General features: G+C 56.5%; 1 protein-coding gene across 1 annotated transcript in view; it reads right to left on the bottom strand.

The window, feature by feature from the left end:
* C3H4orf50 (chromosome 3 C4orf50 homolog) overlaps positions 1-25,674 on the bottom strand; it is a 45,470-nt gene that overhangs the window by 18,131 nt on the left and 1,665 nt on the right. Inside the window, exons 2-6 of the mRNA XM_075543616.1 lie at positions 21,112-21,280; positions 19,154-19,627; positions 8,783-8,912; positions 5,794-7,130; positions 4,694-4,888 (exon numbers count right to left, since the gene is read on the bottom strand). Of these exons, the coding sequence (XP_075399731.1) occupies positions 4,694-4,888; positions 5,794-7,130; positions 8,783-8,912; positions 19,154-19,627; positions 21,112-21,280 (2,305 nt within the window). The remainder of the gene's footprint in view (positions 1-4,693; positions 4,889-5,793; positions 7,131-8,782; positions 8,913-19,153; positions 19,628-21,111; positions 21,281-25,674) is intronic.

The following is a 25,674-nucleotide window of genomic DNA, read 5'->3' as shown; positions in this document are numbered from 1 at the left end:
GATGGGTGGACACTGAGCCCCATCCACTGCTCGTGGCTCAGATGTGCTTTTGCTGTGGGCAGGTTCCCAGGGGTTCCCGATGGACTCATCGTCCTGCACACCACACCACTGCCGCCACTCAAAGGTCATGGCCGTCCACTCCATCCTAACCCAGACCCACACACTGCTGTCCACTCCACTCTGACCCAGACCCACTCACTGCTGTCAACTCCATTCTGACTCAGATTCACTCACTTTGTATGCTCTATTCTGATCCAGACTCACTCACTGCTGTCTACTCCATTCTGACCCAGACTCACTCACTGCTGGCCACTCCATGCTAACTCAGACTTATTCACTGTTGTTCACTCCATGCTGACCTGAACTCACTCACTGATGTCCACGCCATTCTGTCTCAGACTCATTCACCGCTTTCTACTCCAGTCTGACCCAGACTCACTCACTGCTGGCCACTCCATTCTGACTCAGAGAGTCCCAGTGGTGGGTTTCTGGGCAGTAATGTCTCTCTATTGCCCAGAACCTTTCCACAAAAGTAGAAGAGAGAGAAGACGGTGTTGGTGTGGAAGAAGCACCAAGCCAGAATGTGATACGTCACAGGCAGTTTGCTCAGATGGCAAAGACCCCAACTGGCCCCAGCCTTTTGTACGCGGCCACAGGTCTTTACGGGAGCAGGCGGCCCCATCTTTCCCGCGAGGAGCAGCTGGTGGCTTTGAACTGCCCCCCCAGCAGACCTAGCCACTCGACTTTCCGTGTGGCCCCCGGGTGTGAGTTCATTCTCAGACGTGCACAGAGAACACGCTGTGGAGATGGAAAGTGGACCCGAGGCTTCCCGGGGCTGCTAATGGACAGCGCATGTGGGGTGGAGGGGAGGCTCTGTGGTGAATTTCTGTGATAGGTCACAGCTCTACACATGTGCTCAGCATGGTTCCCTGCGCATGTCGCATAAGTGAACTGTTGGTATTGAGCTTTAAAGGGATGGGCTCAGCGGATGGGTACAGAACCACCCTGATAAAGTGGTGAAAGGGCGCTGTGTCCGGGGAAGTGAAGCTCGAGGCAGCCCCCCAACACTCCCATTCCCCGCTAGCACTGCCCTTGGAGCGGGCAGGCCTCGGTTGGGTACCCCCAAACAAGTAAATCTCGTTTCCCTTTACAGAAACCAAGCACCTGTCACATAGGGTGGCTCAGATCACCTGACGACAAATGCTTCATGAACCCCAGCTCAGGTGTACCCTCAGCACCAGCCCTTGCCCCTGTCCTGTCCTATGTCCTCCTCTCCAGCACCAGGAGCTGACAGCAACCCTCTGTGCAGAGGGCTCCCCAGAGAGAGCAGCCAGCTACCACCTGCAGGGGTCCCCAGTCTCCCCAAATCCTGAAAGAATTTAAAAAACAACTTGTAATAGTAATACAGCTTGACCTTCATGAGCTGGGTCTCTCTCTCTCTTTCTCTCCCTCTCTCTCTCTCTCTCTCGGTGTCAGGTGCCACTCAGACAGTGGGATGTGGGGGATGGCAGGGAGCAGGCACCTCAGAGAGGTGAGCTCTGCCCAGCAGGGTTTCTCTGCAATGTCTCCGTGGCCTTGGGGGTCTGGGCAGGCGTGGTGGCATTTACCAGACACGGGCCCCAGGCTTTCTACTCGGAGCTCTTGCAGTTGGGGGTGGAGTGGGGTGCGAATCAGATGCTAAGCCCATCCTCCCAGAGCTCGGGGCCCAGCTGAGTCAGTTGCCCTCGTGCCCGCCAGAGCTTCCCTCTGGTGATGACCATTTGCTTAGAAAGGCACTGCCACCGCACAGCGCCTCAAGTTTTCTCACAGAGCTCAAAAGGGATCAATGTCTAAAACAGAGACTAGGCATTAACAAAGGCAGATGACGACAAACAAAAGACCAGTGAAGCCAGTCCCCAGCCCCCCCCCCCCCCCGGGGGGTGCTCAGAGGCTGACTCAAAGGCATGGTGATTCAAATGGCCATGATTGTACCGCTAGGCTGTGTAAAAAACAATAAAAGAATCTAATGGAAATTCTGCATTGTGCTGGGTGAAATAAGTCAGCGACGGAAGAGCAGTTACTGGGTGATCCCCCTGGCGTGCAATATACACACTAGACAAGTGTGTGCAGGCCCACTCTCCAGGGTGGCTACGAGGCAGGGGGGCCATTACTGAGGGGACGCTGGGTTTCTGCGCAGGGCGACGCCGGACCTGGGCGCAGGCGATGGGGATCGGGGTACAGTAAGGAGCACAAGGGGTGCGGCTCAGTCTAAAACAGCCCCATTTGTCACATCTCTGGATCACGGCCAAACCAAACGTTGATGAACAGAAATTCTAGGGCTAGAAACTGTGCTAACTGAATCAAGAACCAAAACAACCGGTCTCGAGACAACGAGGGGGCCTGAGCATTATTTATCTGGGGAATTGATGACCAGGACAGAGCCACACTGACGCAAAGAGAAGGAAAGGGGTTGTTTATAAGAGATTTAAAAGCACCTGGCATATGACGACGAAAAGGCCCAGCACTCGTATAATTGGAGGGGTGTCTCTGAGGGTCGGTGGTAGGTACTGACAACGATAAGGACACACATCGACCCTGGTTGATGGGACGTCAAAAGAACTATCTTCATTTGTCCCTGGGGACTTTGGAAGTGGCCTCTGGTTTGTGGTTTGGCCACTACTCAGGAGACAGCTGAGTGACAGGTGCTCAGAATCAAACATATTCTTCCACCCAGTAGTCCTGGTTCTCGACAGTGTGCACTCTAAACAGTGCATCCGCATCAGTGGAAAGAGCTAGCAATCCAGAATGGACACCACGCAGCTGTCCAACGCTGGACAGTGCGACTTCACGATCCCCGGGCTGCCTGGGGCTGTGTTGACATGCTGGGGTGCACCGTCCATCCACCAGCTTGTCAACCATTTTCAGTTTAATAAGATTGGGGGGTCACACACTCTTGGGGGCCGTTTAGGTGATTCAGCTGTCTGGAAGGGTGACAGCACCATCTATCAAAGTGAATGGTGAACGTGGCCTTTGATCCTGTGATTGCTCTGCTAGGATGTTTCCGTCTGCATATATCCAGAAACCCAGGCCAGGGTAAGGAGCCCTGAGGGGTCATGAGTCACGAGGCAGGCTGCTAACCCCAAGGTTAGCAGTTTAAACTGGTAGACACGCTGAAGGAGAAGGGTGATGGGTCTTGAGCACCGCAGGGCAGGTCCGCCCTGTCCCACAGAGTCACTGCAGGTTGGAACACACTCAGTGGCAGTGAGTGCTTGGTCCGCTTTGTGCCTATATGGATGTAAAGGGATGTCCCTGGAGCTTGTTTGCAAACCCAGGAACCCAGGTGGTATAACTCTCCTTTAACAAAGCATTGGTCAGATAAAATATGTTTTGACCTCGTGGCAAAATAATACATAAGGTTTTAAAAGGATGAGGTCTTCGTCTGTATGTGTTGATATGGAAGTCTTACAAGGGCTTTTTATTAAAGGGCAAAAGTAAGATGCAGAAGACATTGTATGGTGTAATCTCAGGCTTGTGCACACACACACATGCACACAGTCTGGTCATGGGTAAGTAGGACTGGAAGAAAGTTCCACAGGTCAGAAGAGCTTGGAAATGAGAGGAGAGATTTGTTCACTAGTGCACTCTTAAGATGACTCTAGACCTTCGGGTCGTTTTGGAAAGAGTATGAAACACACACACACACACACACACACACACACAGAAACAGCAAATGTTGGCGAGGGTGTGCAGAGACTGCTGGCAAAACTGCAAGACGGTGCCCCCACAGTGGGAAACAGTGTGTCCTCAGAACTCAGGGAATGGCAGGACCAGGGCCCAGCACTCCTCACTGTGAGGAGCTAAAGCCAACTAACAGCGACCGACCACACTCCCTCCCTCCTACAGAGCAGGGGTGGTTTCAAACTGCTGACCTTGTGGCGGAGTGCAGCTCAGCTATAAGCACTGGGCTCCAGGGGTATCTCCTGGGAACAGCAGAAAGGTGGTGGGCACAGGCTAACGCACACCCAGGGCATCGCAGCGCTGTCCACTGCAACAAGCCATGACGCAGCCCAGTGGGTACGTCCCTTTGATACGTGCACACGACGGAGCACAGCTGCCATCAAAGAACGGCAAGGAGGCTGCCAACGCCTCACGGCACCGAGGACGTGCTGAGAGGTGTCCATCAGAGGACAGCTACTGTGAGAGACCCGAACATGGAAAGCCAGAGACAGGCGCCCCTGGAAAGACACAGCTGTGAGCTGGGAGGGACAGGAGTGGGGACACTGGCTAGGAGGGGGACACATGCTCCCCCTCATGAAAAGGGGCAATACACAGGGGGCAGCAGTGGGGTGGCAAAATCAACGAGGCCGGGAGACACTGGTGTGTGTGTGAATGTAGACATCCCTAGCGGCTGCCCGTCACTTTATTTGCAAAACCTTCATGTCACACGCAGCCAGGCACTGGCGGACGCAGCCCCCGGGCCTCACTGAGGGTGGCCCCGATTTGCTGTCACCACTGATGCAGGTTTGCATGCACCACAGTCCGCACCCCTCCTGCTGCCTTTCCCCCCTCTCCCCTCCCCCCACCCCAGACTGGCACAGTGAAACCGTGACTTTCTAAGAAGCTGCGTGCACGTTGGTGCATCTGAGCTGTCCAAGGCTGCTGAGCATTTGAACATCCAGTAAATGCTGGAGGCGGTAGAGCGGGGACCACCTACCTGGTCTTGAAGCCCCTCCCGGAGCCTGGCGGCCTCCTCTTGGGACGCGTGCAGTTCCCGGTGCAGGGTACCCTGGTCTCGGAGCCGGCACATCAGTGTCACCAGCTGGTGGTGGAGCTGCCCCACCCGCAGCCTGAGGGCCTCTGCCACGACTCCACCTCCGGGGCCTGAGCACAGCGGGCACCAGACCCGGCCCTATGGGACAGAGCAGCCCTTCCCGTTAGGGACCGGCTGTAAATCTGCACCAAGCACAGACCACCGCTCCCCTGTGGAGACTCAGCCTCAAACAGGGCTCGCTGAGTACAAGAAACCAGCCCCCAAGAGTGCACTGGGTGTGACTCCCTGAGGGAGGGGCAGGGGCAGGAGCAGGCAAAGCTGAGCAGGGTGACGGGAGTGGGAGGAAGAGGTGTCCTGGGAGGGGAGGGGCACCTCCTGACATGCGGTGTGCCTTTGCCTGTGCTCCTGGACCCTCGTACATCAGCACCCACTGAAACAGCGGACTGCAACCCAAGGGCCGAGAAGACGGCGCAGGACCGGCCGGCGTTTCCCTCTCAATGGGAGGGAGCCATGGCAGAGCTGGCTCGGCAGCCACCACCAGCAGTGGCAGTTACAAGCACAGTGACAGCTATGGGCTTGCCTGAACCGTGGTGCTGGGGGAGAATATTGGAAGTGCCATGGACTGCCAGAAGGACAAACTGATCTGTTTGGGGAGAAGTGCAGCCAGTGCTCCTTAGAGGCCAGGACGGAGGGACGTGGCCTCACATACTGTGGACCTACCATCAGGAGAGACCAGTGCCTGGAGACGGGCAGAAAGGGGAGGGCAGTGAAGGAGAGGACAGTCCTCTACGAGATGGATGGACACAGCGGCTGCTGCCATGGGTCCCGGCCCAGGAACCAGTGTGAGGACGGGGCAGGACAGGGCAGTGTTTCCCTCTGTTGTGCTGGGGGCCAACCCGATGGCCCCTGACGATGATAAGAGGGATGGGAACAGCTAGAGCAACACAGGCTGCGACGGCAGCAGCAGCTGCAGGAAGTGCCATGCACAGGACCAGCCTGGACGGGTGTCTGTGCTCACAGAGCAGCTGCACAGAGTCACCTACCTCTCGACCTTGGTCCCCAGAGCACCGTGGCCTGCTCTCCTCTGTATCCACCCCCGTTGGACCTGCTCCTGCTCCACTGGTGGCCTCCTGGACTCGGGATGTCAGGTTGCTGCCCCAGGTGGATGACAGAGCAGGAAAGTCCACACAGATCCCGGGCTCCTCTGCACACAACAGAGGATGGCTCTGCCCACTGCCCTGGCCCCTGGCCTCCTCCCAGGACAGTGGTGAGGCCCGGGCAAGCTGGTGCCCCGACAGCTGAGCTGCCTGGACAGCCTTGTCCACAGCTCTCAGCCGAGCCTCCTGCCCCCTGCTCTCCAAGGATAGCCCCTGCTCTAGCTCTTGGACCCTGCGGAGCAGCCTGTCGTTCTCCACCCGGAGGCCGGCAAGGACGGCATCCATGCCCAGCACCACATCCTGGACCAGGCCCTGGTAGCCGGCGCCCAGCTCAGACACCAGCACCCAGAGCTCCATGTTCTCCCGGGCGGCGCGCCCAGCCTGAGCCAGCGCACCCTGGAGGGCCCGCTTCTCCTCGTCCAGCACCAGCAGCCGCTCGTAGCTCTGGTGGTTGCAGTCCTCCAGGTCAGAGAGGAGTTGCCTGTACTGGGCCGCCTCCGTCTGCAGGTGGGACGTGGCCACCCACAGCCTGTCGTTGTCCCGCTGCAGCTCAGAGACCCTCCGCTCCAGCCTCTCCCGGTCCCGCTCGAGAGCTCCTACCTTCCTGTGGAGCCCCTCCTGATCGCCACGGAGCGTGGCCGAGTCCTGCAGGGCCTCTGTCCTCTCCTCCCCCAGCTGGAAGGCCCCTGTGCTTCCTGGGCCCAGGGTTGCCCAGCCCTGATTCTGACCCGGGCCCCCAGGATTCCCCGGCACCACCTCCTCTTCCACCTCTGGCCAGACATCCGGGGCATGGCTGACCACAATGAGAGCCCCACCCTCCCGGCTGGGCGGCCTGCAGTCAAAGGTCCTGTGTTCTCCAGCCAGTGTGGACGTCTCCCCCAGGGGGCCCGCATTCCCCTGGCACAGGGCAGGGAGCTGCTGCAGGCCCGCGGCCCCCTCCTCCTGGAAGGCAGCCATCATGAGTGTGTGCAGGCTGCTGGCGGTGCCTGGTGCCCAGGGACCACTGGCAGGCCCATGCCCCTCCGCTGGCTGGGGCTCCCCTGTGGACGACGGAGACCAGCGCTGCTCCTGCCTCTCCTCATCCTCATGGGCTGCTAGGGCAGCCCTGGGGCCTGGGCTGGGCGCTGCTCCACTCAGCCCCCCTTCCTCTGCCTCCTCCTGCTGCTGTAGCCGCCCGGCTCCTCCCCCACCACCTCTGCCTTCCTCTGTCCAGAGCTGACCACCTGGAAGAATCACAGAGAGAGTGACTGGGGGGACCACCTCCACCCCTTCTGGCCAGAGCCCTCCAGGGAGGTCCCCGCTCTGTCCTCGGCCCCCTCCCCTCTCACAGGGCAACATAGGGCTCTCTTCTGGCCCCAAGGTCACCTCCTGCAGAGGACCATGCACTGAGGCCGGGATTTCAGGGGCCTCCTGACAACCCAGACCCTGCCCTGTAGGGCTGCCCGGAGCCCCTCCCAACACCCACAGCTCTGTGGCCCACCCTGATCCTCCTCCTGACCCAGCGAAAGTCTCCACTTGACCCTCCAGTTCTTTGCCTGGAACCGGGGGACTTGGAATGCAAGGAGACTTCTGGTAGAGGATACTGTGACCCAGAGCCAGGTGGCAATCCCCACGGGGGTGTCCCCTGGCATCAGGAGCAAGCGGAGGCCTGGCCCCCAGCTCCTCTTGGATTTGAGGGAGCAGTAGCAGTGGGGATACTTCCCCACTGGGTCCCTGGAGAGACAGGCAGGATGTTGGAACCAAGAGGAGGGACCCTAGGACTGAGGTGACCGCTGGGCTCAGCTCTGAGTGCTGGACCAGAGACACAGGCAGCAATGGGAACTGCCCACATGGCCCATGGGGGTGTCTGCAGACCAAGACGAGGATCTCATCATTCGGGGGGTGCACAGTCAAAGCCGGCTGTTGATGGAAAAAAAGGAGAAAGGTGACCCCCCACATGCTCAGTACATGGACAGAGTCAACCCCCCCCTACAATATCAGCACATGGATGGGGTCAGATCCCCCACATAATCAGCACATGGACAGTCACACCCCCCACATGGTCAGCACACAGATGGGGTCAGACCCAGTTACCCAGAAGGAGCACTGGTCTCACCTGCTCATGATCAGCCCCCATGAGGTCTCCCAGGAGAATGCCCATGCTCTCCAGGCCTGGCATCCTAGTGGATGGTTCATCCTCAGCCCCAGTGATACCCCAGGGACAGCATGGCTCCATGTGTTGTCCTGGCAAGGAACAGAGCTCTGTGGAGAATAAATTCAAGGCCTGTGCATCCAGCCCAGTCCAGCCTAGCCCCAGCCCAGCCCAGTCCAGCCCAGTCCAGTCTAGCCCAACCCCAGCCCAGCCCAGTCCAGCCCTAGCCAAGTCCAGCCCAGCCCAGCCCCAGTCCAGCCCAGCCCAGCTCAGCCCAGCCCCAACCCAGTCCAGTCCCAGTCTATCCCAGCCCAGCCCTAGACCAGTCCAGCCCAGCCCCTGTCCAGCCCAGCCCCAGCCCTAGCCCCAGTCCAGCCCAGCCCAGCCCAGTCCAGTCACAGCCCCAATCCATATTCAGCTCCTGGACCAGGCCTAGTGAGCAGAGATGAGTGCACTCACACTGACCTTATCCAGCCTGCTGTTGACCCTGACCCAGCTCTGTCCTCTGTGTCTGGGTGACACAGATTTTGACACTTTCTCTGCAAGTCTTGGGAGATGCCCCATGTTGCCAGATCAGCACGGTCACTGAGTAGACCCCTCTGAGTGGGCGCCCCACCTGGCCTCATGCCCATCTGACCCCTCCCCATATGGTGTCTGATTTTCCCCTCTGCCCCAAGGCCTTTGTGCCCACAGACCTGACCCCCTCCCTCCCCCCTGCCCTCTAAGCTCCTTGGCATCACACACCTGCAGAGGTTCTGCATCCACTGGCTTTATCCAGCCACAGAGGTGGTGGCCAGCATTGGCCTTGGCTGGAATCTAGGGAGTCCTCCTTCATCGGGGGCAGAAACTCATCCTGAGTGCTGCCCAGGGAATTCTGGGGGGAGGAACCAAACCCAAGATGAGGTGAGTGCTGGCCCACTGAGCCCTCCAGACCTCCAGAGAACCAGTCAAAGTTTGAGAGGAGGGGATGGCCTAGTGTGTGGCCAGGATGCCCCACTGCCAGCCAGGCAGATGTATCCACCAACCCTGGGTCCACTCACCATCCCACAGGGACATCCCTCGCTCACAGAAAGACCACTTGTTCAACAAAGGTGCAAGTTGCCCTCCCCTCCTTCTGTCCAGCCAGGTGGTCAAGCTGCTTACTCTCTCAAGTGTTGTGACAATGTCCACAAAGGTGTCTCCCCAGTGCAGGCACTGGTCTCCTCCAGAGACCACACCCCCGTCTCTCCCAGACTGTGAGACCCTTTGGGAGGCAGCTAGTTTCATGTTTACTTGTGCCCTCACTTTATCCTGTAGCTCCCAGCAGTTGTTGGGTTTGTGAATGGGTGGATAAATGGGTGGATGGGTAGCAGAGTGGGTGGGTGATGGATGAATGGCCAGATGGATAAGTGGGTGGGTGGGAGGGTGGATGGATGGTTGGATGGATGGATAGGCAAATGGATGGGTGGATGGGTAGATGGAAACATGGGTATATGATGGGATGGATGGATGGATAGATGGAGGGGTAGGACTACATAGATGGATGGATGGATGATTGATGGATGAATGTATAGATGGATGGATGGGTGGTTGGGTGTATGGACAGACAACAGGGCTTTCAGACAGACACGTGTTTCAGACTCATTATTAAGGCACCTACTCAGCAATCCCACCATGTTCCGGGCGCTGTTAGCCCAAATTAGCCCACCATGTTCTGGGCACTGTTCTAGGGAAGGGGACAGAAATGAATAGACATTCCAGACCCCCTCCCTCCTTCCAGCCCCTCCTCAAGCTCCACACTTGTCCTCCTGCTCCCCCTATCTCTCCTGCAGCACCAGGGAGATCCCACACACACTGAAACGTACCTACTCAGGCACTGAAACAGGGGGCTAAAGTTCATTTGCGATCCCTGCCACAATCTGGCTGGTTCCTGCCATCTGAGGGACCTAGCCATGGCCCCTCACCCCAGCCTGGCTGTACTTGCCCCCCTCTGGGGTTCTCTCCTGGGGAGTGGTCTTTCTACCCACTGACCCCACCCCACCCCCACCAGACAATGGGGCCACCTCACTGAGTGGCAACAGGCCAGGCTGCTCCTGTTACAGTCCTGAAAGGCTGGCTGCCCCCTAACCTGCCCCAATCTCTGCCCTGGCCCATCCTGCCTCAAGGGCTTTGCACCTTCAGGACATGAAACTTTCCCCACCCCCTCCCACCTAACTGCTCCCTTACAGCTGGGTAACGACCTGAGGCCTCTTCCTTGGCCCACAGGTTAAGCAATCCCTACAGGCCCAGCTCCAACCCACTCAGGTCATGACCCTCCACTCATTTGCATGGGGGCTGCGCCCACCCCAGCCACACCCTAGCATCTAGAAGCTTCTATAGGCACCACAGTGAAAGCCCACAACAATTAAGTAAGTGGGATGGGGTTTAACACCACCACTGGGGGGAGCTGAAAGCAAGAGAATGGGATAGTTACAGAGGAGAGGAAGAGAGACAGAGAGACAGAGAAACAGATGGGGAGAGGTAGAGAAAGATTGGAAGAGACAGACAGACAGAGAGACACTGGCTAGGAGAAGGGAGAGGAAATAAGAGGCATGGAAAGGAAGGAAAACCAAGAGCAACCCCACCATGTCCCCTCAAGACTGACTCCCAACTCCACGCCAAGCTCACTTCCAGGGAGAACACACTGACTCAGAGACTGTAATTGTTTATGGGAGTAGAAAGCCCAGACTTTCTCCTGCAGAGCTGCTGCTGGTTTTGAACTGCAGACTATGTGAATCGTAGTCCAATGTGTAACCATGACACCACCAGGACTCTCTGGAGTCTAACTAAGCAATTCTATTACACGGGGTTTCGGAGACCAGTTCTGTATGAGAACAGACAGCCTCATCTTTCTTCCTCAGAGCAGCTGGTGGGTTTGAACTGCCAACCGTGTGGATAGCAGTCCAGCGCCTGACCCACAGCGCCACCAGGTGGGGAATCAGGGGAGGAAGACTGGTGTGCTAGTCAGGGCTGACTAGAGAACTTGGAAGATGTTTCTGGAATGAACAGATGATAGTATAGGTGTTCACATAACTGCAATTGTCAAGCATAGCATACTTTTGTCGCTTATAGAGTATTATGTTTAAATGAGGCTGACACATTTTGAGTTGTATGAATTTTAGTTTTATCCTTTTAGGCACAGATATGACTTTATTATTGTTTTAAAATTACGTTTAAAAGTTATGTATGGTAAAGAGTTGTGTGGAGGTGTCAAGTTGACAGGGGTGGTCTGTGGTGGTCACACAATCTCATGTCAACTTGATAAAAGAATGAAGGGGTGGAGTCTAGCCTGTCAATCAGGTCACAGCCTGAGAATGATGTCGTCTTGTGGGCGTGTTCGTTTCCTGAGGATTCTGGGAATTTCCTCTTTCTCCCTGGAGGTGGGCTGCACCTCTCTCTACTTTACTTTCCTGCGTTTGAGACACTCAGAGAGATAGAGGAACCACGTGATCTTCCTGCATTCAGCTCATTGCATGTGCTGCATGAGTCTGAAGAGGAATTTGGAGACTAGTACTGGACATATGGTCAAATATTGAACTTCTGGACTTGATCTGGACTGGGCTGGGATGTTTTCTCACTATGCAGTTGCTCTTTGAGATAAAACTCTCTCTTACACACATAAGAGTGTCTATGAATTTGTTTCTCTAGTCAACCAGGACTAATAGGCCTGGCATTGCAAGAAAGGGAGAAACAGGGAGGAGGTGGGCAGGCAGTGAACAGGGCAACCTGGATGTAGTGGAAGAAGGAAGATTCTCATTAACCAAGACTTATTCTCCTTCAGGGAGAGGGGACACTACTGGCTGTCCTCTGTCCCTGAAGTGTCTAAAGTTTCAGCACAAAGGACAGCGTGCACCCCAATGTTTCCACATCAAGGACAGGCACTGCATTGGGCAAGAGGGTCCAGGTTCTGGAGACCCAGCCCCAGGGACAGAGCGCACCACACCACACATAGGCCCCAGCTGCCCTGGGGTTTCAGTAACATGGCCAGCACATTGCTGAGGGCGGTCCCAGGGTTTCTGCACCATGGATGGCAAATACACAAGGTGGGGAGACATGCGTGGTCCTGGGGTTTCAGCATCAAGAGCAGCAGGGGAGCACAGCAAAGAAGTTCCCAAGGAATCCAGAAAACAGACTTCTGATTTGGGGGTCAGGGCTTGGCACCTATCAGACCCGATTTGTAAGCATTCTTAAAGGTCAGCAGACAGACCTGGAACTATTTATAGACTTTTCTTCTCCTTCTCCTTTTCCTCCTCCTCCCCCTCCTCCCTTTCATATCTATCTATATAAGATAGGCAGGATTGTTTACAATCCCAAGGAGAAAACAATGGAGCCGATGGTTCTGGTGGGAGCATAGGGGATGAGGAGGTGGGGGTAAGGGAAGAAGTATACAACAAACCCAAGGACAAGGGAAAAACAAGTGATCTAAAATCAATGGTAAGGATGGCATAGAATGTCTGGTGAGATTTGATCAAGAACAATGTAGCTGAGAGGAATTACTGAGAACTGAATGAAGGTCGAAACTGATAGTGTGACAGGAGGAAAGTAAAAGGAAAGAGAGGGAAGAACTAGGAAGCAAATGACATTTATAGAGCTACAAATACAGGTATGTACATATGTAAATATATTAATATATAATGATAAGGGTATATGTCTATAGACATAAATTTATATGTTAAATATTAAGGTAGCAGATGGACATTGGGTCTCTAACAAGTACTCTCTCAAAATAAGAGCACTTTGTTCTATTAACCTGGCATTCCATGATGCTCATCTTCCCAGCATGATCACTGAAGACAAAGCGGGTGTATAAAAAAATGTGATGAAAGCTGATGGTACCCAGCTATAAGCATCTGGGATCTTAACAGCTTAAAGTCAAAGAAGCGGCATGTAGCAGGGACACAACAAAATCCACATGGAAGAATCATACCAGCCTATATAATTACGAGGCGTCGAAAGGATTGGAAGACCCAAAACAAACAATCATATCGATGCAAATGAGGGGGCCGGAGTGGAGACCCAAAGTCCATCCGTAGACAATTGGACATCACCTCACAGAAGGATCACAAGGAAGGGACGACCAGCCAGGGTGCAGCTCAGCACCAACGGAGCACACAACATCCCTCTAGTTCTTTAATGCTTCCTCCCCCCGACTATCATGACCCCAGTTGTACTTTACAATCCCAGCTAAACCAGAGCATGTACACTGGTACACGTAAGAGCTCCTGGAATCCAGGACGGATAAACCCCTCAGGAACAATAATTGGAATAACCATAACAGAAGGGTAGGGGGAAGGTGGGGGGAGAAGAGGGAGGGTGGAACTGATCACAATGATCAACGTATAACATCGTCCCCCCTCAGGGGGGCCGAACAACAGAAATGTGGGTAAGGGAGACAGCGGACAGGGTAAGATGTGAAAATAATAGTAATTTATCAAGGTTTCATGAGGGTGGGGGAGGAGGGGGGAAAAGAGGAGCTAATAGCAAGGATTCAAGTAGAAAGAAAATGTTTTGAAAATTATGGCAGCATATGTACAAATATGCTTGATACAATGGATGTGTGGATTTTTATAAGAACTCTAAGAGCCCCCAATAAAATGATTTATATTGAGAGAGAGAGAGAGAGAGAGAGAGAGAGAGAGAGAGAGAGAGAGAGAGAGAGAGAGAGAGAGAGAGAGAGAGAGAGAGAGAGAGAGAGAGAGAGAGAGAGAGAGAGAGAGAGAGAGTCAGAGTCGCCGCTGGTTTCCCAGAACCATGGACAGAGCACACCGTTTCAGCAAGGTCCAGGCCCGGGCTTCAGCACGGCGGACAGCGCACACCTCGCCCAGCCAGACGCTGCGTTCCAGCACCGTGGACAGTGCATGTCTCCTTGCAGATGCAGAGTCCAGGCCTGCGTTTTAGCACAGCGGACATCGCATCATGAAGGAGCCTGGAGCATCCAGAACTAAACTGGTGAGCGCGAGCTCCTTCCTCTAACCCGGATCAGAAACCCCCCCGCCCCCAACCCCATTCTTCTGACCCCAGGTGGCCATGCTACTGACCATCTCTTTGATGAGGAAGTGCGTTTTCTTCTGAGGACCCAATGGTTGTCTCATGACCTTGAAGGGCAGGATCCTCTCAGATGGAGGCCGCCCCCCACAACGCCCCCTTTCTGGGTAAACAATGGAGTTCCCCGTGGGAACCCGGGAGCCTCATGCACAGAACAGACAGCCCTGACTTGGGAGGCTCAGGTATGTGTGGGTGGGCAGCACAGGCATTGCGTGAGGTGGACTTCATCTGCAGTGACCAGTGCGGGGGGTGGGCACTGAGGAACGGGGACTACTCTGCTAAGAGGTGGGGTCACTGTATTTGCAGTGTGTCCCTGCCTGGGGTGCCCTCATTGCTCAGTGCTTTGTCTTTCCCCACCCTTAGGGCTCTGAGGATCGGTGATTAAGATGGCCAGGATGGTCTCCTCTTGACAGCCTCTGCCTGGTGACCACCCAGCAAACACCACAGGGAGGTGATGAGGAGGGGGTGCAGGACCGTGTGGGGAGCTCAGGGGGGCAGGGCAGGGAGGGAATCCTGGAGAAGGTGACCATACTACCTCCCACCTGGCCTGTCAGTGGTCAGTCTGTGGCCTGAAGTGGCCTGGCTGCCCAGGCCTGTGAACCTAGAGTGGCCTGGCTGAGCCACCAGCTGGTATGCTATAGTCTGACTTCTGGGCCTGTGGCCATCTGGGGCTGTTCCCACTGTCACAGGTGTCCCACTCTGTCTCACCCTGCCCCCAGCCCCATGCCCACTGCATCAGCAGTCATTCAACTGGGGACTGGGGTACCTGCTCCCTGGAAGGGCAGACTCAGATGTAGGATGGGGTGTGGCAAGGCAGATGATTGGGGGCTGAGTTCCAGCTCTGACTCCATTTGGTGTGTGGCCTTGGGCCAAGCACTCTTGGGACAGGCAAGATCTGCCCAGTGCCTGGTGACTGAGCAGTACTGGGCACCATAATGAGGCCTAGCCCTGTCTGTGTCCTAGCTCCCAACTCAGGTCTCCCACTGGCTGGGGGACCTCCCTCCTACCCCAGTCTTGCAGGCGACCTTCCCAGCCACATAGAGGGTGTCAGCTCTCAGCAAGGGGGTCCTCACCCCATACCAGGCCTGCCCAAGGCCATGCTGGGGGAATGGTTCCCGAGACCTCACACCCATCAATTTCAGGGCCCAGCGGACTAGGCTCCCACCAGATTATACTCTCCTCGAGTGCACATGCCTCCTCCTCCACCGAAGGGTGAGCCCTTGGGAGAAGCAGGCCAGCACTGAACAGAGACAGGGTGAGAGCAGCAAGCATGGTGATGCTTGGCACCTGAGGTGCATGCCAGGAAATCCAGGAAGAGGCACTGCTGCAGTGGGTGGGGCTGATGACAATGATACGGATGGTGGGGAGGAAGATGCCAGGGTGATGGTAATGGCCATGGTGATGGAGGGGGGAAGTCATAATGGAAACAAAGGTGGCGACCACGGTAATGGCGTCGTGATGAAATAATGATGCTGCGAGAACCAGGAGGAGGTGACCAAGGTGGAACAGTGGTGGTTGTGATGGAGGAGGAGAGGGGGAAGAGGACAGCCATGTAGACATGAAGGCGGTGATTAGAAAGGTACAATGACTGTGTTGTCCAGGTGGACTAGAGAAACAAATCCATAGACACGCATGTGTGTATGAGAAAGCTTTAGATACAAGAGCAGTTGAATATTCAGAAAACATCCCAGTCCAGCCCAGATCAAGTTCAAAAGTCAGATATTAGCCATATGTCTGATACCAATCTATAAATTCCTCTTCAGACTCACAAAACACATGCAATGACACTGAATGCAGGAAGAAAGATCACAGGCCAGTGGATGGAAAGTCTCTGGATCCAGTGGTGGTGGAATCATCTCAGCGCTGCTGTGGGTCCACCTCTCTCCATGTGGCTTCTCAACAAGAATGTCTCACAGGGAGTGAGCCTGTATCCAGCCTCCAGTGAGATCTTTTTCTCCTTAGTTCCTCCAAATGAGGTTATCAAGCTGCAACCTGACCAACAGGCTAAACCCCACCACTTCACTCATAAGTCTCAAATTGACACAGATAATGTAATGACCACCGTGATGCTGGGAAATGCTGGTGGGAATGAGGATGGTGGTATAGGTGGATATAGAAGCTGTGTTTTATAGACCATTCACTACACTGGGCGCCGCCCTAAGAGATGCACATGCTCTTGCTCAGTCAGTCTTCATAGCAATGCACAGGAGTCAGTCCTAGTATTTTTCCCATCTCGCCCTTGGGGACATGGAGGTACAGAGAGCTTCAGCAAAGGCATCACACTGGTCAAAAGCAGGGTGACACTAGGATCCTGTGGCCTCTGTCCACCTGGGCTCCTGGTTTCCCTTGAGGCATGGCTCTTTCACACCCTGTGCACAGCTGGATGTCTAAGACAGTCACCTCTGCCCCACTCGCCCCTCCATGGTTCTGTGTCTTTTTTGCAGCTCAGATGAGAGAGACTGCCTCTTCCAGTGCTGGGTGCCTGTCCGGGGGCGGGGGGAGGAATCGGGAACTCGTCAAGAGATTGTGAGCACAGCAGCTGGAAGCAAACTCTGGGCAGCATGGGCCCTGCGTGTGGTGTGACCCCCAAGTGTGGGATTCCTGTGTGCAGGATACCCGAGTGCTGAGCAGGTCACACAGGCACATGGCAAGGGGTGTACAGAGTGATGGTGCCCGGGACTCAGTCCCACACCCACCCCATCTCCAGCATCAGGAGCCGGCAGTTAGAAGGACAGGCCACATCTCCTCTGAGCCAAGCAGGCCGTGCCCACTGCTGGCCCTGACACGTGATCTTGGTGACACTGGTCCTTGGGCTTCAGTTTCTCCACGTCTATCGGAGGGCCACACCCTCAGCCCCTGGCTGTTGGGAGGGAACCCGGAGCACTAATGCCTCCCCACAGCTTTTGCTCATGCGGCTCCCAGGGCGGCATTCTGGAGACGCAGCGAAGAGCAATGTGCATGCAGTAAGAAATCAGGCGGACGAGGACTTCAGTCTTGCATCCAGGAGAAGGACCAAGAATTCAAAGTTACAACTTCAGCTAAACACACTTTATATTGCAAGAGGACAAGGTGACGGGGTTACCCATTGACTCTGCTCCTTGCTGTCGGCGAACACAGTTGGGGAGAGGGCAGAGGGCCTGCAGAAGAAAGACAGGAGCGGCAGCACAAGTGACCACAGATAAAGTCGCCGTTACAACCACTGTCCTGTCGACTGCGTTATCTGTAATGAGCAGCCCCACTGGACAAAGGGTGCCCACTGATGGGTTTTCCTTCAGTGCACAGACTGGCAGTGAGGAAACTCTGGGTGGCTTGGGGGTGGGGTGTGGGGGAGCTGTGTTAACCCTTTGTGTTCCAGGAGGCAGCCTGGCTCCAGTGAAGCAATGTGCTCAGGCTCTTGTGAACTTGGTCCCCCACTGGTTATGCCAACAAGTGGGCAGGGTGCATCTCAGATCCCCCCTTTCCTTGAGTGTTCAGCAGGGATGGATGCCAAGGACCAGCCTCGCATGTTCAAGAGCTTCCAATAGTAGACGTCCCCGAACACCTGAGAGTTCCAGACGTGTGCTGGGGCATAGCTGATGGATGCTTCCCTTCTCCAAGCACCAACTGTCGGTTCAAACCCATCAGCCACAGGAGGGGGGACGAGGCTGTCTGCTCCTGTGTTGATTGGCAAAGCCTTGGAGACCCTGCACAGGGTGGCTGTGAGTCGGAACTGGTTCAATGGCAGGGGGCTTTTCGGTCAGCGGAGAGCATACAGGACAAGACCCAGCCTCGACGTTTCCCAGGGCGGTAGCGGCTGACCGAGCAGCAGGGGTAGCGGTGCTGCCAGCAGAACTCTATTCCCTCACTATCCAGGAGGCTGGTGGTCCTCACTCAGGGTGCAGCTCTGGGGAGGCGTTCCCTCAGTATGGCTCTGAAGCGAGGCCTGGAGGCCTGGCCTCTGTGCTTCCTGGGTCGTTAGTGACACCACCCCCCCATAGGAGAGATGGGCCTGGGACATGCCCTAACCCACCATGCTCCTGAGCATAGCTCAAGGGGACCCAGGACAATAGGCTGAATGATGGCCCCTTCCCAATATGTAATCCCCCCCCATGACCATTTGGGAATGGGCTGTCTCTGCCATGCTCACGAGGAGGGATGGGTCAGGGTGTGTCATCATGCCTTGTATTGTGGAGGGACAGAGAACAAGATGAGGGCCCTCACGAGATGGACAGACACAGTGGCTGCAACAATGGGCTCAGGGGTAGCACCATTGGGAGGACTGCGTGGACCGGGCGGTGCTGCCTTCTGCTGTGTGGGGCGGGGAGGGTGTAGCCATGGGGTGGAGCTGACTGGATGGCATCTGACAACCACAACAATGTAACCGTGCCTGTAGCACTGCTCTCTGTCAAGGCCTATGGTGGGGACACCCAGGCGTCCTTCCGACTGCAGGGTGCTGGTGTCGGCCTGAGGACGCTAGGGGCCAGCCAAGCTACCCTGCCCCTGGAGGAGCCCACCATCTACAAAGGGGAGGGAGACGCTCACACAGAGCCAATACACACTGGTCTGCCTGTGAGTGTCATGCACATGTAGGGGGACGCAGAAGCACACCCGGGGCCTTGCCTGGCACAGCCAAGACAAATGGACGTCAGGAGGGGATGGAGACCACGGGGAGTGGGCTGGATGCCTGTGAGTGGTTGGGGGAGATGGGAGGGAGTGGATGGGGAGATGATGGTGGATGAGGGTGAGGGTGAGTGGATGTGGAGCTGGAAGGTGTGCGATCATGTTGACAGCTGGCAGGCAAAGGTGGGGAAGAGAGTGGTTGGGTGTGGAAGGATGGGCAGTTGGGTGGGTGTGGAGCTAGTCAGGAGGGGTGTGGGAGGTGGTGCGGTGGGCGAATGGTGGGCGCAGGAACCTGTAGGCAGGTGGGTGGGTAAATGTGTGGATGGAGGACGGATGGGTGAAGCTGGTGATGAGCGGAAGGCTGGAGAGTGCAGCCCATGACTTGACCTGGGAGTGGCTATAGCGGAAGAGGGGCACTGCCCATCACTCTGGCCCTGGACTCGGGCCACTTACCAGAGCGCAGTGACCAGCAGGGGCTGTGCCCCACGCTTTCTCCCCTGGGGGCTCCGCACCCAGCTTCTCTCGCAGGCTCTCATTTTGCTGCGTGAGGTCCTCCACCTGGCCCTGCAGGCCGATCTCAGACAGCTGCAGCTCGAATACACAGCAGCGAAGTTCCTCCAGCTGCGCCCAGAGGCGGCCCTCAGTGGCTCGCTCCTCCTGCCGCCCTCGCGCCGCCGCCGCAGCGTCCTGGCCCTGCGCACGCGACGCGTCCAGCTCTGCCAGCAGTCGACCTGCGGCGCGACACAGGCGCCGCACGTCGCGCTCCAGCCGCCGCACCTGAGCACGCAGCTCGCGCTCCTGCTCGCGCGCCAGGCCCAGCTGGCGCCTCTGCGTCCGCCGCCCGCGCTCCAGGGCCGCTGCCTGCCAGCCCAGCGCCTCCTCCCTGCGCCGCAGCCGCGCCCGCAGCCGCCGGGCCACACGCTCCTGCTCCTGCACCTGCAACAGGCGGCAGGGCGTCAGAGCCCCAAGGGACACGTGGCACAGCTGCTCCCGCCGTGCTCACACGCCCAGTCGGGTCATCGTGGGTTTTGCCATTCGTTTAAGACTGTTTATCTCGATTGCTGGGTTAGGGACCCCGTAGACTGTGCACTGACGGATTACAGGCAGCCTCGGTTTGGTGAGCTCTGGTGGGCCTGCCCTGCAGGGGATGCGGAGCGCGTGAAGGGCACTTTCCCCAACAGCCTGGGCTCCCGAGGTGGGTGTGTCCCCACAACCTGGTCATTCTTGCGGGATTTCAAACCTTCCCACCCCACTTTGGTACACTCAGTAGACCACCGAACCAAAACCACACTCAATGCCCTCAAGTGGATACAAACTCATAGTATTGTGAAGTAGGGCGTTATGTCCACAAAACACGCACACGTGCACACACTCACATGCATGCACATGGGGTCGACATCTCCGGAAGCGACTTCCTACCTCCTTTTGCCCACCTGGCTAGCTTCCCAGACTGCTGTGACCAGCAAGTGCTTGCCTGCAGGGCCTTCAACCAGCCCCAGTGCTGGCAGCCCGCAGGGCCCTGAGTGCGCAGCCGTGAGGCACTGTCTGCCACTCTCTAGCCCTTGCCACCTGCCTTGGACCACTTCAAGAACAACTGTCTGACAGCCACAGACAGCTGTCCCAATGCCACTACCATCTCACAGAGGGGAAACTGAGGCCCACAGGGGCTACGGCACTGGCATAGCGCTCAGACTGAGGTCACTCTGTCCAACATAGTGGTTAGACCCAGATCACACTGCCTGGCATGGTGCTAGCCTGAGGTCACTTTGCCCTGCACAGGGCTCAGACCCAAGAATCGCTGCCTCCATGAGACCAGCACTACGATTAAGTGATACGCAAATGGCCAGTTGTCCCAAGCCTGCCCTTACACTGGCTCCCACTGCCATCCATTCCGCCCAGGCCTTGGGGATAGCAGGCAGGACCCTCCAGCACCTCCCTGCCCCCTGTTGTTCCCAGTACCACCTGGCCTTGCCCACCATTGCCACCTTAGTCCACTCCCCGACTCCCTAACTCCCACCCCACGTGCCTGCCCATCTCCCAGACTCCAGAACCTGGTTTCAGCACCCTCTGGCCCTAGGTAGCCCCACCCACAGCTGACCCCCACCTGATCCCTGGCTGGCGCAGAGCCTGCTGCAGGCCTATCAGATGCTCTGGGCACTGTCAGGTCCTCACAGACCACTCCCTGCTCTCAGCTCCCTCCCCAACCAGGGGACAGACTCAAACCACCCCAGAACCTCCAGGGCCCCACAGGAGATCCATGGGGTAGGCAGGGTGGCCTAGTGGGCCCTTTTGCAGACCAGCAAGATGGGGCCCACCCCACCACCTCACCACCTTGCCATTGCTCCCAGGCTGGCCCATCATTAGTGTATGGTTGCTGCATCTGGTGGCTTTCCTGGGGAGAGCAGACTCACATGGGAGGGGGACACACTGGGGAAGGGTACCTGGTTGGCAAGCTCATCCTGCAGCACCTCCAGCTGCCTCTGAGCCTGCAAGGAGGCGCTCCTCTCCTGGGCTGCCCAGGTGCTCAGCCGGTCCACCTTCCGTAGCAGTCTCTGCTCGGACAGCTCCAGCTCCCGAATCCTGTGGCAGGCAGGGCAGGAAGGCTGTCACTCAGGTGTGAGAGGTGCCCGAGGGGCCAGAGCACTGCAGACAACATTTCCTCACCCAGCATTCAAAGTAACACTTTGTACACTATGTGTGCCTTTATTTCAGCGTGGGCTAAGCTAGGTCACAGGCTTCTTTTGACCAAAGCCAGGAGCTCCACATTCCAGAGACAGCAGAATGCCCATGCCCAGCCCAGAGGCCAGTGAAACATTTGTCCTGTGGATTCCATCAGTGTGGCAGCCTCACATACCAGGAAGCAGGGTCAGATGGTTGGGCAAGCGGCCAGAGCTGGTGGCTCCTGCCCTCAACCTGTGTCCTGTCACCCAGTGCCACCTCGCTCTCAGGAGGCCTTCCAAGGAGGTGACGGAAACCCCTCCTCAGTCTGTAGATGAGAGCTTGCGCCAGCAGCTGTGCCTGGTCCTGCTGTGAACTGCACAACTTGCCCTGTGGCCTGCGCTGAGGATGCAATTGCAGGGTTCTGGCATGTGACCTGGCATCAGCCTGTTGATCATGCACAGAAAAGACAGTCACAAACTCCAGGTCACCCCAGAGAAAACACACACTGGCCAAGGAGCCAAAAATCACCAGAAACGTTACCAGGCTGACATCTGAGTCAGCTGAAATTGAGGGAGCCTGCCAGCCATTTCTTCATCAAGAATCACAGCCCCACCCTAATGCGTATCAGAAACTGCACAATTCCTCCAAAAAGGACAAACCGACCTGCCCTGGAGGAAGGTCAGCCAGAGGGCTCCTCAAAAGCCCAGATGGCGAGACTCGGCCTCACCTACTTGGCACACATTGACCAGTCCCTGGAGAAGGCCATCATGTTGGTAAAGGGGAAGGGCAACAAAAGAGAGGACGTCCCTCGACAAGACGGATGGACACAGTGGCTGCATCAGTGGGCTCGACCATGATAACAATTGTGAGGGTGGCACGGGATCAGACAGTGTGTCCTGCTGTCATGCAGGCTGCTGTGAGTCTGACCTGAGTCAAGGGCACGGGATACCAGCAGCACAGTGTACTCAAGCTCTGCTGCATTCACAAGCCCGCCACTGACTTCCTGGTGTTGTTGCGGTCAGCTGCTATTGGGTCGGTTCTGACCCATAGCATCCCTGTGCCCAGGAGGAGGGGAGAGCATGGAGGCCTGTCTGAGCTCTGCCTCGGGCAGTCGGCCTTGGGCCGTTGTGGAGGGGGGACCTCCTCCAGAGAGAGCTGGTTCCTGAGCTGATTTTCTGACAACCAGGGTGCCTGACCCACCTGGGGAGAGGTGGAAGCTGTGTCCCAGGCAGCCTGTCCCAGGACGGGCTGGGGCCCACCATGACCCTCTGTTTCCTCAATGGACAGTGGGGTCATTACTCCCAGTCAGAGAGTTACAGAGCCAGTGCCCTCAGCAGGCACACAGGCATCTTGGCTTCTGCGCTGAGGCTGGGAGGGCTCCTTTAGGAAATTGGGTTTCTCTGCAGATGGTGTCTTTTACACTAGCGAGGCTGTGGTAGTTACATAATCTGTTGTCAATTTGAGAGTATTAGAGTGCAGGGGTGGAGTTTACCCTGACAATCAGGTCACAGCTTGATGACCTCATTTGGAGGTGCAAAGGAGATAAATAACTCATTGGAGGTGGGACACATGCTCACTCCCTGGGTGACATTGTAGCTGACAAGACACATGGAGCTGCGCTAGTGCCCTGAGCTGGAGGAGCCACATGGAGACCCCTGCCAGTGCTGAGTTGCTTCCACTGCCATTGGATCCACAAGACTTTCCACCCACTGGCCTGTGATCTTCCTGCACTTGGTGTCATTGCATGTGTTGCATGAATCTGAAAGAGAAATTTATAGACTGGTATTGAACACATGGGCTAATATCAGACTTATGGACTTGATGTGGACTGGGCTGGGATGTCTTCTCAATATTCAACTGCTCTTATAGATAAAGCTCTTTATTATACACATATGAGTGTCTATGACTTTGTTTCTCTTGTCTACCCAGACGAACACAGAGACCACCCTGGAGCAGGGGTTCAAACCCTCATCCCTCCAGGGTGATATTGTACAAAAGAGCACAGCAGACACGGGAACAATCGCACACAGGGAAGCAGCATGTGAGGTGCCATCTATAAGCAAGGAGTGGGGACCCAGGAGAGCCCAGGAACAAGCACCTAGTAATGAGCATCCAGGAACACCCAGGAATGCTTGGACTAGAGACTGAAAGACAAGTGGAAGGAACGTCCCCCAGGACCACAGAGGAGCAGGGCCTGTGACCCCAGTCAGTCTGCCCTCAGTCTTCCAAGCCGTGAGAAAACCCCTCTGTCCTGTACAGCCCCTCTGGGTGGGCGTCTGGGGGGGGGGCAGCCACAGAGACAGTGGGTCCTGCTGAGGCACAAGCACAGTGGCATATTCTTGTCGAGACCAAGGCCCAACATGTCCTCCTCTCTCAAAAGTGCAGCGGGAGGTGCCCTGTGGGGGCAGTCATCAACTACTCCCAAAGTGAGCCAGAGCACTGCCCGTGAAGCCCGGTGGCACCAGCCTGCCAATTAAATTAACTGTGAGTCAGGATCCAGCCCCCTGATGTTGCCCCTGTGCTTACACTGAAGGCAGGACGGCCAGGCTCTGGGCCCGGCATCCCCAGGGTGTGACTCTGGGGGAGGCTGGGAGGATGCAGGGTCACCCAGTAGGAAATGGTCTGGGGAAAGCAATCTTCAAACAGACGCTCTGGAATGACACCAAGCCAACACGTGATGGAGGCCGTAGAACCATCTCAAAGTGGGCACAGACACTGCTCCCAATGGCAGGGAAGAGCCAGCTTGGGAAGGGGGAGAGGACACCCAGGCTCAGCCTCACTGGTGGGCAGGGGTGGGAAGAGGCAGGCCAATGTTGCAAAGGGCTGTGGAACTGCAAGCTGAAGCACTGTCAGCAAGCAGTGCTGCCCTGGGAGGTTGCTGTATCCTGAGCCCGGGGAGAGGACCCCTAATGGCAGCTACTTTACTGTCACATTCTCTGTCCCGTCTCTCTACCTCTCTACCTTCGTCACAAATGATTGGCAGAGGGCAAGTAGAAATCCAAGGAGCCCTGGCAGTGCGGTCCCGGGTATGCTGGGCTGCTCTCCACAAGGTAGGCAGTTCAAACCCCAAGCTACCCTTCGGGAAGAAGGCGAGGCTGCTCCTCCTACGGTTGTGCAGCGTGGGGACCTACCGGGGTCACTCTGATTTCCAGCCCAAAGCAGTGGCTTTGGTGTGGTTTGGTTTGAGAATGGAAGCTGCAGGAATCCCTGGAGAAGTTCCTGTTGGGAGTCAGGATATGAACCAAGACTTTATGACACCAACCTGTCTCAGCTGCCAAGGCATTCTTGGCTCCAAGCTTGTTGAAGGGGGGCCTGGTGGTTCGCTGGGTGAGGCCCAACAGCCTCTCCGCAGGGGCAGGGCGGGGCACAGTTGAGGCAGGCTGTCTGTCAGCCTTGGAAACCCGTGGGCCCGCCGCTCTGTCAGCCGGTGTCCCCAGGAGCCGGAAGGCATTGCGCGGCAGTGGGTTTCGAACTCTGCATTCACAGCGACAGTCCTATTGCTGAGCCCCTGCAGACCAAGGCCCCTTTTCTGGGGTCACCGGCACAAACATTCTTCCCAGGCCCCAAACAGCTCTTCATCCAGGTTAGAGAGCCCACTGTTTGCCTTCTTTGTTTTCCAAACAGTACAATTTCCACAAATGGCTGACTGCTTTTTAAAAGAATATTAGAAAGAAAAACCTGAGTTTAATTTAAACGAGCTTCAGTTCAGGACTGAAGTCACTCCTTTCAGATGGCAGTACCTCGGGGTGTCCAAGGTTCACCATCCCAGCCCTCAGTGCCACTAGAGCGCTCATGACCACAGGAGATGCCCATGTGAAGACCCACGCAGGGTGAGGGAGGGGCACGCGCTGAGGACACAGCGCCACAAGCTGGAAGACCAGGCACCTGTCCTAGAGACTCCTCCAAAGGGGAAAGAAAGGGAGGAGGTGGCTGCACCCTGGCCCTGGCTTCCCGACTGAGCGAGGGGGGAAGGGCCTGCCAAGCTGTGACAGCACCAGAAACGGACACGCCCTCACACTGGAAGTGGGGCAGCAGGCGCCTTGGTCGCTGAATAAACTGCAGAGGAGTCCTAGTGATGCTCTGTGGAAGCCGCTGACCCACGCGCTGCAGCTCCGTCTGGAGTTGCTTGCCGGGAGCTATGGGGGGTCTGGCTGGGCTTCTGGCTCCATCCCAGCCACCAGCCTGGCCGCTGTGAGGGAATGGCCCAGCAACAGGAGGCCTTAAGGCTGCCTAATGGGCAGCAGCCTCACCAGGATTTAGCACGTGAGTGTGCGTGTTCAAGACAAGCATCAGCCGGTCCTGTGCCGCAGCGA

This window comes from Tenrec ecaudatus, chromosome 3 (genome assembly GCF_050624435.1).
Source record: "Tenrec ecaudatus isolate mTenEca1 chromosome 3, mTenEca1.hap1, whole genome shotgun sequence".
NCBI classification, from domain to species: Eukaryota; Metazoa; Chordata; class Mammalia; order Afrosoricida; family Tenrecidae; genus Tenrec; species Tenrec ecaudatus.
Note: the sequence above shows the minus strand (reverse complement) of the source record. Positions and strands in the feature narration are given on the sequence as shown.